The sequence below is a fragment of the Anthonomus grandis genome, chromosome 1, assembly GCF_022605725.1.
Source record: "Anthonomus grandis grandis chromosome 1, icAntGran1.3, whole genome shotgun sequence".
NCBI lineage: Eukaryota > Metazoa > Arthropoda > Insecta > Coleoptera > Curculionidae > Anthonomus > Anthonomus grandis.
The window spans coordinates 12,769,215-12,784,100 of record NC_065546.1 but is presented as its reverse complement, the minus strand read 5'-3'; the positions used below and the strand labels follow the sequence as shown (position 1 = coordinate 12,784,100).

Sequence of the window (14,886 nt, the reverse complement as noted above, 5' to 3'; positions counted from 1 at the left end):
CTCACAACTGATTCCTAGTCTTAAAGTCCGCGAGATCCCGCTTAAATTTCCAATTTCAAGCACATGAAAACCTCACCTTTACGGGTTTATTTTAAAAATCGCCCTTTAAGAGCAGCTTTTCGTGGAGGCCTTTGAAGTCAATGAGTTTCAGATAATATGGCCCAGTTAATTTTCCACAACCTCTTAAGGCCAATTTTTTTCTCAAAAACAGAAAAGCGAAAAAAAAATTCACCACTGCATACCGCCATCCTTCGCACATAAAACGATGACTACCCGAAAACAAAATTCTCCATAGAACCAAAGTTATAAGAATTATATCCGATCAATCGAAAATTTGTCCATCTGTCACGAGCACATAATAAAAGCATCGCTCTCATAATAAATTATAAATTTAAGATGAAAAAGACCAGAGCAATCGTTGTATTTCGTATAAGGGTCTTTGATAGATATCTTTACTTTTACTTTTTTTAAATGTAGATTCTGTTTTCTGACTTTTATGAACATATTTGCATGGTGTTAATCCTAATAAGATATGCACAATAAACACGTTTACCAAGAACGTGGTCGATTAAAAAAATACCAACAGCACGATCTCATAATCATATTAATATAAAAGAGAAACAGCTAGACCCTAAAGATATTATTAGCAAAATCCTTGAGTCTGAATAGTTTTAACACCTTTGCTCTTTTATTCAATTAATTCAATTTGCATAAGGCTCACAACAATAAAGATTCAAGTTTAGGCTTCCGCATATTTATTTATGCAAGAAAATTACTAACAATGTAAGAATATGGTAAACTCGAAAAGGTTTTTAATAGTTAATGTTTATTTCTTTTTTTATCATAATTAGATCAAAATTAGAGATTTTTTGCATGAAAAATAAAGATTATTTGTAGGTTATACAGTGGATGCACGATGAAAGAAATAAATTCAATTCAAATTCAAGTGCTCTTTTCTCCTTTTACTTTTTGGACACGTCGAATAGCATTGTCACTTGCGCTAAAAATTTTCTATATAGGGAACCTCAAGTAAAAATTATGACCTGAACATTAATTCTTTTAAACGGAACAATCTGTATGTCATGACATTTTACAATTCCACGGTATATTCTGAATACCTTTTAAATAGCATACTATGTGCCTAAGTTCAGCGGCTTCTGAAATTTGAGTTAATAGACTAATGAAACATATAAGATTAAAAAATTAAATTTTATACAATATTTACTGCAACTAATATTTATTTTCTTCTTTATTTACTTCAATGAATTTTTGAAGTAAATAAGAACTTCGGATTGCACATTTTCAATCACTTGCCGATTGACTAGACTGATTTCTTGTTTAAATACTCCGACAAAAAAATCTGATGGGGTTATATCCGGTGACCTTGGTGGCCACTCAAGCGGTCCTCTTCGTCCGATCCATCTTTAAGGAAAAGTTGCATCAAGAAATTGTCACATGGCGATGGCTTGTGGATCAGAAAATAAAACAACTAAAACAAGAATAAGTTCAAACTGTAGAAAGTTCAAGTAGCGCTCTCCGTTTCCTGCTTCTTTGGCAAAAACTTGTCCAAGATTTCGATTTTTTACAATACATGCCCACACATAATAATTTTTGTGTGGTATTTTTGGGTCCAATGATTTTCGGTTATCCCAATATCAGCAAAAATAATATTTCGATCGAAATTCCATTGTCGTTTTTAGCCTCAAGAATCTGCTCACCAAACTGCACTTGACGGTCAAAATCGTTTTCTAACAATTCATTTTCTAACATTCATTCTGTATCAGTTTACTTTATACTAAAGATGATCTTTATTTATATGAAGTATTTGTGCTACTGACTACTTTTGGAGGTTTCCCTTTAAATACATTTCCTACATTGCCGTATTCCCTAAATTTTAATTTAATGTTGCGAACTGTGAATCTAGTAATTGCAGATTTACAGACTTCTTGTTGTGTACACATCCGGTCTCCAAAACCAATCATCATGAGTATTTCAATTCGTTTTTTCCTAGACAAATGCATTTTATTAAAAAATGAAGCGTGAAATGACAACTAATATGAAAATTATTTTCACATATGCATGACACACCGTTATCAAGAAGCTTCTAAAATTGGTCTACTTTCGCTGTAAGAAATCATATAAAAAATGAATTAATATAAGACACTCGCAAATCGATGTGTCCAAAAAATAAAAGAAGAAAAAATACCTGATATATAATTTTAAATAAATTTGCTGCTTTCATCGTGAATGCACTGTATTTATAATATATTTATAAATAATATTTACTTAGACAGTTTTGTGTCCGCAAACAATAGGTTTATATTTTATAGGCACTATGACTGAAAATTCCATACTGTAACGATGTTATAATGACTAAGCAAAATCAAAAATATTACATATCTACATCTTCTAAGTATGGATTTTATTGTTATGAATTAGAAAGTTAGTCTTGTATGATTAATGCTGATTAATTGTTGATTTAATCAACTTCTTGATCTGATAATAATGAATAAAATAGAAAAGTAGCACAAAATTATAAAATGTGACTGTTACAAAAAATCATTATGACCTAAATACTTATAGTATTAAAAATTTGGTTCTAATTTTCTATACCTTAACACGATTTAAAATTTATATTTCTTATACCTTTATTATTATTCACTTAGAGTTGATTAGTATAAGTTTAAAACTATTGTAACTAAGAATATTTTCAGAATACAAAGATATAATGTAGATACCATTTTTTTTAAATTTACCAAATGCCTACATAAAATAAAATTAATCAATAAAATAAAGGTCAAAAAGAAGATTTTAAGAGCAAGCTTAAAATAAATCCGTATTTTACTCCTATTTGGGATATTCGAATAATATTTCAATTTACACTCAAAAACACATTTTCCAAACTTTCGCTTAAAAGAAAAACATATTTTTTTTTAATTAAATTCAATTGAATACAAAATATGGTTATTTTAATCAAAATTGTATTTATATTTTTTATTTTTTTATTAGCTCTTTTGATCCCTGAAATGAAACCATTAAGAAACAAAAGCAATTTGGTCATAACCTTAATGCTCAATTCCAATCTTTCTTCATTAACCACATTCATGTCTCTAAAGAAAACTATTAATTGGGACAAATAACCTTTTTGAGCCTTTTTCCATTTTATATCCACTCTGACTGAATTTAATAATTTTAAAATACGCTAACACAGAATGAATCCAGAAATATTTTATCACTCCTTATTACCCCTTTTAAGTAATTATCCTTGTCATCACTTTATAAGGTCTATTGAATGTAGATAAAATAGTGATATATATTTTTATTGGCAGGATCTATTACGCTAAGGTAAATTCAAAATATGTCGCAAAGCAATTGCTAAGCTTAACATTAATGATCTTACTTCTAAACTGAGGGAACTACACAGAATCCTATTGAAATGTATTCATTTTTTATTTCATTAGTAGCCATTAAAGTCATTTATAACAACCGTTAGCACTCGATAGCAGTTATCAGAGATCGCGAAGTTTGGAACATACTCGCGTAGAAGTTAAAGGAACTAGCTCTTAAAATATCATTGTAGTGCTGTTATTCAAAAAACCTCTTACCAAGTCAAACTTGACTCAAATTCTCACTTTGCTCACTAAATATTTTAAGAGTTTTGTTATCGACCGACCAAAGATCACAATCAATTTTATTCTCTCTAAAGAAAATATATAGAAGGAACTGATAGCGCCGTTAGTAAATCAGTAAAAAACAATTCGATGATAGATAAAGGTAAACTGGTTATGTGTGTTTCTGGATTTCACCAAGACGTTCCATTCACGTTCTTGTGGAGGTTCGAGACAACGCGAAAGTTAAATATATTATTTAAAACAAACGCCGCACGTGGCTATTAGCAATCAAAACATTAAAGATATTCCATTATTATCGACGTTCTTCAGGGATTGTTGTAGGTTTAGTTTTATTCACACTGCAAATAATTATTGATTTGTTAGACATTTGCATTAATTATATAAGAGATACTTAAATAACTTAAAATCTAAATAAAATAGATCCCATTTTATTAGTTTAACCAAATGCTAGTCATCAGAAGAAATATATTTAGTGATCATTTTAATGAGCATATTATAAAAAAATATTTGAAAAGAGTGATAAACATTAAACATAATTCTTTGGTTCACAGACAACATACCTAGGACATTTAACATAGACATAACTGGGGTATAACGATTACATTTAAGAATCAGTCTCATAGTTCTATTTTGTATTATTTGAAACTGGTTTATTACATATTGGGGTAAATTAAATCAGAATATGGAACAGAATTGCAGATGGGGAAGGGCAATGGTATTATAAAGCATTAGTTTTGTGTGCATTGATTTGTTTCTATGCGTGCTATAAATCCAACTTTCTTTGAAAACTTCTTCATGATGTAATTAGCATGCGCATGAAAGTTTAGGCTTGCGTCCAAAATAGTCCCTAAGTATTTTATTTCCTTTTCAAAAAAAATTTTTTTCTCCATCTACAATAATGTCCATAGCGTCAATGTCTACCCAGCTTAATCTTGATTTTTTGAAACACACAGAATTTTGATTTGATGGTATTTAAACCTAGTTTATTGTCGCAGAGTCAGCCAAATAAGTTAGTAAGATTAGTGTTTATATTAGATACCAGTTCATTAAGATTTTTACCTGTGTAACTATGGAAATCATGGTATTATCTGCAAATAATACGACTTTATAGTGAAAACAATAATGGACTTAACACTGTGCCTTGCCGTACACCAAACATAACATCGAGAACACCAGACAGACAACTAACATACTTAACACGTTGGACTCTGTTACATAGATAAGATTTAAACCAGTTTAAAACTGTACCCTTAATTCCTAATATTTCTAATTTTTGAATTAAAATATTCCTATCAATAATAGTTTCAAAAGCCCTTCTAAAGTCTAAAAAAACGGCTAAAACATAGTTATCACTGTCAATGGCTCTAAGAAAATCATCACAAATATCGACAACCACAGATTCACAAGAGTGTTTCTCACGGAAACCCGATTGATTGAAAACGATTATTGAAATTTGGTTGCAAAAATCAAGAAGTTGCTCTTTTACCCTCTTCAGTCCACACGTCCAGCCCGCTGTACATTTTTCAAAATATATTAGTACGGGCTCACGACGACTTAACGTGATTTGGAGCCCGCCGTGCAGCGGACTGGACCTGCATACATACGCCAAAAAATATTTGGTTAAAAATATTTGGCAACGTTGGATTGCCAACTTTTTCAGTTATTGTTTTGACGGAACAGGTGTTGTATTGTAAATCATGGCGTCGTATCAGAAACTAGGTAATATTTGCATTATTTTCGATTGTTTTGATAAAATACTGATTAAAATCAAATAAATTGACTGCTATTTAATAAATCAACAAATATACGTAGGTACAGAAAATGTAACGTCGCTCTACATGTTCAGCTTTTGATTTTGTGCAGTATTTTGGACGTCGGGACTGTATTTGGTTAAAGTTTTTACTTTTTGACCAAAAATTTTAAATTTTCTTGTTGTTATTATTTCGTCTTTTTAGGCAAATGATAATGAAGACGACGAGCCGGCGCCGGCAGACGCAGATTCGGTTTCTGATACCATTGAACAGGAGTCTGATGACGATAATGTTCCCTTATCCAGAATAAGAGAGCAGGTTCTCGAGGAGCAAACAAAAAATAAAACCGCAGAAGTAAAATGGAAAAGAAATGTTTTTGAAAGTCGAGAAGATGTCTACCTTGATCCGGAATGGCAGTTACAATCATAAGTATTGGACACCCCTGAACTATTTTTATAAATACTTTCCAGATTATTTTTGGGAAAATTTATCAGAGCAAAGTAATATTCGTGCCATGCAAGCAAATGAAAAAAAACCACTAAAGTCAACAGCCAAAGAATATCGAATATTGACTGGAATACATATTTTAATGGGCATTTTTGGACTTCCACGGCTGCGGTTGTATTTTATGAAGGGAATTGAAATATCTTGCATTACTCAGCTAACTAGAGACCGTATTTTTAAATTAAGAAATTTTCTACATGTTGTTAACAATCTTAGTGTTTCAAATGAGGTAAAGCAGTCAAATCGGCTATGGAAACTTCAACCTATCATCGATGCGATTCGTAAAAAGTGTATTACTTTACCAAGGAGTAAAGAATTGAGCATCGACGAGCAGATGAACACCTTCACAGGCACTACTGCTCTCCGACAGTACGTTAAAAACAAGCCAAATCCAGTAGGACTAGTATTTTTGTATTTTTCTCCAGTAGGACAAAAATTTTGTTTTAGCTACACCTTCCGGACTGGTTTTAGATTTTATGATTTATCAAGGTGCAAAAACTTGGCCAGATGGTTCTCCCGATCAAAATTTGGGAATAGGTGGATCGGTTGTAAAGAAGCTTTCAGAAGATTTGTCGCCAGGGCACATAATTTATTTTGATCGTTACTTTACTTCAGTCAATCTACTGGATCATTTACTAACAAAAGGAATTTTGGGAACAGGGACAATTATAAACAACAGAATTCCGCGAGATCTTAGGAGCAAAATAAAAAATGATAAAGAGCTCCTCTCGAATGGTCGTGGTTCCTTTGATGAGTTTGTGCGAGAAGACAAAAAAATTACCATTCTGAAATTGATGGGCAATAGATCAGTAACAATGGCATCAACATCTTCAGGCTCTGCGCCAGTAACAGAAGTACGCGGATGGGACAAGAAAAATAATAAGTACCTTCTTGTTTCATGTCCAAACTCTGTTACTAGTTACAACCATTCTATGGGAGGAGTGGACATGTGTGATAGACTAATATCTTACTATCGCATTTGTATGCGAACAGACAAATGGCCGGTAAAAGTTTTCTGGCATTTTGTGGACTTGGCAGTTACAAATTCGTGGGTTGAATACCGCCAAGACTGCTTCGCTCGTGGAGAGAGAAAAAATTCTATCATTGATTTACTTGAATTTAAACTGTATATCGGGAAATCTCTTGCCCTTGGGGCACAAGCAAAAGGTTTTCAAGATCCAACTTCTTCATTAGATGAAGAAACAAGTCAACCTGCTAAAAAATGCAAGAACTCGGAGATGCAACCAAGAGATGTCAGGACCACTGGTAATGAACATCTACCAATATGCAGTGTTAATAACAAAAATTTCTATATGCGCTGCCGTAATCAATGCTGTACAAAGAAAACAAGATTTTTTTGTGTGAAATGTAAGCTTTATTTATGCATTTCTCTAGAGAGGCAATGTTTTTTTGAGTTTCATAATTAGAGACTTACGTCCAATTTTTCAAAATACTGGACATGTCATATTTTTTTCTGTAGTAATTTATTTTTTTTTTTTTGCTTTTTTTAAATCCTAATAAACCTATTTTATTAAAAGTTTCACAAAAAAAAAGTAAAACAATTCTTTGGGACTGAAGAGGTTACACAAACCTCAAGGAGCTTTTCATTCGACAGGTACGGTGTCATTCGATGGCTCTGAATTCATTGTCATTAACGGTATTTTGTACTTTTGGGACAGAAATAACAGTAGACAATTTCCAGGATGTCGATACTATCTACAAAATATTTATTACATTTTTGTACAATAACCACTTCTTGATTTACCAGTTCTTTTTCAAAGTTTATTTGATAGTGCACTGTTTGCCTTTTACCAGGTAGTAGAGTCTTAAGATTTTTCCATAATTCCTTAGGCTTGTTTTTATTTTCATTTATGCATTCTGCATTAAATTTTTCCTTCTCTACTCTAATTTTATTGACAATAATATTTTTTTTGCCTTATACTCATCCCAGGCACCCTCACTCCTATAAAGAACAGCTCTTTTGTATAAAATATCCCTTTCATGCATAAGGTTTTTAATCTCAGACGTTATCCATTTTTTATCCACAAATTTTTGCTTTTGGATAATGTTGACTTTAGGGCAAATTTGGTCTAAGATCGTCTCAATTAACCGCAAAAAATTTAAAAAAGAAATTAAGCAATTTTTATAGCATATATGAATTTAAAACATATTTTATTAATCTTTAAAACTCTAAAAAAAATTAATGAGGACAGTGCACTGTCATAGATTATGATATTGCATACTTTTTTGTCTGTTTTCCAGATGTAATTTTGTTTGTCTTTGTTGATTTTTGCTTTTGATCTAATGTTACTTTTAAATTTAATTCATATTATAAATGTGATATATATGATTTTGTGCATTTTTTCTTTTCTCTTTTTTCCTTTTCTTATTGACAAACCTTACAGTGTAAAAATTGGCTGTAAAAATGAAATAAAGAATTTGTATTTTTATTTGTAAGAAAACAAATAAACTTAGGATTAACGAAAACTATGATGAATAGTATTGACTTAAATAGTAATATAAATAGGATTAAATGATTTAATAAAGCCAGATTTTAAATTAAAAATGCTGTAAATGTCCAAAGATGATATATCTAAAAACAAAGTATCGAACAATACTCGATTATCAACGATATTATCGCAATATAAAAGTAAAGAATTAGGAAACAAAGAAAACGCAAGCTGTAAACGCAACGTAGTTAAATGAAGATGTATTTGAAATTAATGAAAAACGAAATTTGGTTGGTGGAGGAAGACTATGATAGATTTTAAAATAATTTTATAAGGTTGTTATTCATTTCTTTGTTTATAATACCTCTATATATCTCCTTAGAACTAATATAGACATATATTTAAATTTTAATATATATTTATGCTCTCTAACTCTTACCACAGAAGTATATTCGGATAACGTCCTGTCCGATAAAGCTCGATGACTATCCTCGCCATCAGAATAAGCAGTACTCCTAGTGACGTGAACAGGAGTTGGGGAGGAGTCGTGACGGTTTAAAGGTGAGGCAATATAATGGTTTTTTCCAACTTTCCTGACCATTTTTTGTGATGGCTCTTAGTCTTAGTGCTCGTCACGAAGTAGTAGAGAACTTCACAGACATCTGTAAAAAAAAAGCAGACAATGCAGAATTAATTATTTAGGTGTTAAAAACTGTCTTGCAAAAAGTTCTTATTATGTAAGTAGGCTAACGACCATACGCAACAATGAACCCCATGTTCAAATTTTTGTATCGCACATATGCGTTCACATCGTACAATGAACTAAGAAGTGAAAGTGGCCCGTTTTTAAGACCAAAAACAATGTTTTGTCTTGATTATGCAGCTGTTAATGGTTTTTGAACTAGAAACTGTTGAAGATGTCATTAAAGAAGATCCATTATTTGAAAAGTCTGCTGATGATCATTATCATTATATTTTGAATGAATGTTTTCTACTTAATTAATGGACAGAAATTGTATGTTACTTTTATTGTCTTATTTTTTACCGTGGAAACGTTTTCATATTAACTTTAGTATTTTTATGTATTAGATTTTATAATTATTTCATATATTTTTTGAAAAATGAAAAAAATCTATAATGAAAATTTAATCTATAATGACCTATCAAAATGCTATATTTTTTAACATCGATTGCTTTTTAATCGAGTTATTTTAACATTTAGAATACAGATACTTTCTGCTTTAAATATTATAATTATTTGGGAATTATTTAAAAAAATAAATGTATCTACATAGGATAATAAATATTTTTTATGTTTCATACTATTTTATAATGCCAATTATTATACGAATTCCTTTGTTATTTTTAACAATGACAAACTACTTTCTAATATTTGCAATAAATACACATTATAACGCTTTGTAACAATAATATGGTATATTAGGTAATCGATATTGGTTATTGTATTTTTTATTTTCAAATTTGACTTCTAATACTTTCAGATTTATTTTAATTGGCATATTTAAGCAGAGTTTGATTCTTTAAGTTGGGGCTTACCTATAAGTTGGGGCTCATCCATAATAAGAAACTCATTGCCTCCTTATTACCTTTGATAATAATTAATTTATGTCACTATATGCCCACAATACAGTCCTGATTTAGACCAGGCTACAGTTGTTCAACAGCGCTTTTGAAAGTTACGGACGATATAATTCATGGTATCGAGAACAATAATTTAACTGTCTTAATCCTGTTAGACTATTCAAAGGCGTTTGATAAAATAAATCACGATCTTCTACTAGCAATCTTAAAATATTTAGGTTTCACTGATTTCTCGATTAAACTAATTAAAAGTTATCTACAGGGTAGAAGCCAAAAAGTAAAGGTCAATGGCAAAGTCTCAGATTCTTAACAATTGCTATTTGGGATTCCACAAGGATCCATTTTAGGGCCCTTGCTTCTTATATTATATACTTCTCAGATGGTAAAGCATTTGCAATATTCTACCGTGCATTTATACGCTGATGACACACAGGTATATAAATCCTTTGAACCAGATCCAATTGTAGAAGCGGTTAATCAATTGAATCAAGATCTAGAGACACTCCTTATAGTTTCTAATAAACATTGTTTGGAACTAAACCCCTTGAAGTCCCAGATTATGCTTTTTGGTAGAACTCGGTTAAAAAATTTACCTTTGCATGATATTCAACTAACTTTAAATAATAATAGACTTAACTTTACGGACTGCACTAAGAACTTAGGTTTAATGGTGGATTCGAGTTTAAGGTTTAGTGAACATGTAAGTATGTACATAAAGAAGGCTTTTTCAAACTTAAAACTGATTTTTAAAAACAGACACCTACTTACAGTTCCCTTGAAAAAACTGCTTTGCGATTCTTTGGTACTATCCCATTTCAATTTTGCAGATGTAATTTATGCACCATGTTTGTTAGCAAGAGATATATACCGAATCCAACTAATTCAAAATCACTGTGTGAGGTTGATTGGTGGTTTACGTGGTGGGGAGCGAGGGGTATCGGCTAAATTGAGGGAGTTACAATGGATGAGAGACCTATTTTCCACTCAGTCGTCTTATTTCAGAAGATAATTGCGAGAAAATGTCCTGATTTTTTATATCGAAAAATAAAGTTTCGCTCTGAAATACATAGTTTAGATCTTCGTAATACAAGTGTCATTACAATTCCATTTCACACGACAACTACTTTTAAAAGACTACTTACTACTTTTTTTGCCATCAGTTCATTTTAAAAAACGCATTAAGGGACATATTAATCTGTTTGTATAATTAGAGCGGCTATTGTATTATATAGAATAATTAGATGGTATAGGTACCTACTGACTGAGTTAATGGTTGCCAGTAATTTTGATGGATGTAATATAACAGTGGAGACTCTGTAGAATAATATATTATGTGGCTAAATATATATTATAATATGTGATATGTATATATTTTAACGTATTTACTGTACATTAGTTAATAATTAATTAATATTTCAGATTCCTATGTATGGTTCAGTAGAGTAGCTACTAGCTAGACTGCGCCACATTTCGGTAATCTATGACAAATGTATTAATATTTTGATATCTATGTATTTGCTGGAAATAAAAGTCATTATTATTATTATTATTATTATTATTATATATATATATATATATATATATATATATATATATATATATATATCCCGATTACAAGCTGAGATCCATTTTTGTTATACGATCAACAACCCGAGATCCGATTTTCAAGATGAGATCCGTTTTCGGATCTCGCCTTGTAACACGTGTATATAGGTCGCATTTGAATGCTAAAGGTCTAAAACGACTTTTTTCAAAAAATTGTCCGGATCTCGTTTGGCACGATTATGTATATTATATACTAACATGTGTTCCGTCCTAAATCTCTAGGTGGCGCTCGAGCCGCCTTCCTCTGTATGCTGTATTTCAGTTAAGACGAGATCCGTCAATCGCGGCAACGTTGATGAATTATTTTTTAACTGCAGGCGCGGATTTTTATGGGGCATTATAAAATGAGCTTTGTCTTGAACTTGATGATTTGCAATATATAGGGCCATAAATTATTATTTTTAGTTGCCAGCGTTTTCTAAAGTATATTACGATTAAGACGAGATCCATCAGACCAGCATGACTAATGTCTTTAAGCAGGTGATAAAAGTATAAATAGAGGAAATAAACTTTGATTCTCTAGAACTAGAACTTCTTTGCATAACGTCAAAAAAATTAACTGTTAAAAAATTTTTAACTTATACGCTGCCACTTTTATTAGAATCCGCCAACAAATAACTGCAGAGAAAGAAATAACAAAATTTGAAATGTCAAATTGTATATAGACTGACCCAAATTTAACATTTTTAGCTTATTCATAGCGCTCTTTTCCAAAATTAATTTTTTTTTTATGGTATGTTTAAAATTAGAAATGTTTAAATAAAATAAAGTCAATTTACTATTAGATGGGTTGTGATAGAAATCAAGTAAATACGGCAAAAAATGAACACTTATGTTAGAATATTCTCATTTTCTTTTTAACACTTCTTTAAAAAATAACACACGTCAATCTTGATATAGAGGTTTGACGTTTAATTTTATATTTGACAAAGTTCTGTCAATTACCTCCTCACCTCCAGCTAACCTCACTTTGATACATCAAATGGGAATCCCCATCGTGTGATACATCATTGTGAGCAGCATTAAAATGTCTATTCAACAGTGCCAAAAAAATTAAATAGATTAAGGTACCAGCGAATAATGAGCTAATAAAATCTGGTAATAGTTAATATTTATCGAAGTCATACTTTGGTATGTCATATCCTATAGTCGTGTATAAAAATGTAAGTTTATAGACCTATAAAGAGTAAAGGTGTGAAAAGGTGCTTAAAAAACAATTTAATTAGTTCACAGAATTTATTTTATTAAGTGCTCAAAATCTGTTCTGTCATTCGCGAGACACTAAACGTCTGTTTTGAAATTCCTCACGAACATTGGCAAGTGTTTGTCCGCTAATTTCTCTATATTCGCGAGTTATTCGCTCCTTTATCAATACACATCCCTGGAAACTCTTTATTAAGCTACTCGCGAACTGTCACAGCGTAGTGCGGGGGATGTTGTTGTAAATACAACAACATTTGTTTTATCAAAAGATATCCACTTGGTTTTCCAAAGATTGGACGATTCAAGGATATATTGTATTTTCAAAAAAATGGACTATTTGGACTTAATGAACAGTTTATTACCATACATTTTTACTAGTAAATCGCTTCAACTTGCATCCAATTTTTTTTTTGGCGAAGTAAAATGGAAAAAGTTTAAGTTGATAAAATGTCTTTTATTACCACACATTTTTTTTGGACACTGTTGAATAAACATTTTACATGCTGCTTACAACGATGTGTCACACGATGGAGGTTCCCATTATGACATATCAAAGTGAGGTTAACTGGAGGTGAGGTATTTGACAGAGTTTAGCAATTTTTGAAGTTTAAAATATTTCTTGAAGCAATCTAAAATGTTGCTCATTGACCACTACGCTGACTCATCACAGTGGAAATTTAAAATGAGTATATTTTCTCCACAAGATGAGATCTCGAATCTGTTTGTTTGCCCAGATGCATTTCTGACGATATTCGATTCTCACGATATTTGTATACGTAGCAAGAAAGAGATAAGTTCTTTTAAAACAAAGATATTAAGTCTTTTAAAAAATACAAAACATAAACATGAATATTCATCTGATTCAACTTATTATTAAGTTTGTAAGTTAAAAAACAAAAATATAAAAATCCTATAATTCTTTTAGGTAACGTGAATTATATTTTGGAATCAAACATATTTTGAACAAGTTTGAGATATTTTTTTCCTTAAATGGAACCTCTTGTATATTTTTGCATTTTCAAATTCACCGAATAATTTTGTACGTGTTTTATAAATATTACCTATCTTCAACTGTCTACGAAATAATTATGTTTAAATAATAATTATAATACTTTATTGCAACAGAAATTAATAAATTATATTGCATATTCCTAAAATTTATTTTATCAAATGCGTGAAGTGACCGCCATTAAGATAATTTTAAACCAATTATTTATGTCTACACAATTATTTATGTATATAGTTCATTCACGATTTAAAATTCAGGTATTTTTTCTTTCTTTTATTTTTCGGACACGTCGATTAGCATTGTCGCATTTTTCAATAAAAAATTTCTATACAGGGTACCTCAAGTAGAAACTATGGCGTCAACATTAATTTTTTTAAATAGAATACCCTGTATATTATATTTTACAATTATTCTACGATATACCCTGAATACTTTTTGCATAGCACACCATAAAAGTCACCGGTTTGTGAAATTTGACGTAATAGACTAGTAAAACATACCTTATTAAAAAATTAAACTTTATACAATATTTATTTCAACTGATGTTCAATTTTTTGTCAATTCAATGCATTTTCGATTGACAAGTCTAATTTCTTGTTAAATTTTTGGCTTTAAGTCATCAATATTATTTGGTCTATTCACATCAAATTGGGATTTCAAATATCCCTATTAAAAAAATATAGTGGGATTACATCGGGTGGCCACCATTTGTTAGAAAAAGTTGCATCCAGAAATTGTCGAACAGCAATGGCAAAGCGAGGAGGTGCCCCGTCTTGTTAAAACCATATCTCGCTCATTACTGGGTATGTCAGCCTCTTGTGGATCAAGGAATAAAACAACTAAAGCAGGGATAAGTTCAAACTATAGAAAGTCTCAGTAGCGCTTTCCGTTGTATTGTATCTCCGAAAAAAAGGGTGCAAAGATTCGATATTTCACAATACTTGCCCACATATTAAATTTATGAGGGCACTGTATGTGATATTGTTGGGTCAAATGAGGACTTTCGGTTGCCCAATATCTGCAATTTTCCCTGTTAACGTGAGTTGGGTTAACGTGTTAACTTGAGACCCCTGTAACTAAATTTTTCATTGCAAAGGACGCATTGAATCAAATGGACAACAAATTAAATA

At 30.9% G+C, this 14,886-nt stretch overlaps 1 protein-coding gene across 1 annotated transcript in view; it reads right to left on the bottom strand.

Moving 5' to 3' along the window:
• LOC126737209 (uncharacterized) overlaps positions 1–14,886 on the bottom strand; it is a 39,952-nt gene that overhangs the window by 6,921 nt on the left and 18,145 nt on the right. Inside the window, exon 2 of the mRNA XM_050441993.1 lies at positions 8,777–8,999. Coding sequence (XP_050297950.1) covers positions 8,777–8,938 — 162 coding nt within the window. The 5' untranslated portion in view covers positions 8,939–8,999. The remainder of the gene's footprint in view (positions 1–8,776; positions 9,000–14,886) is intronic.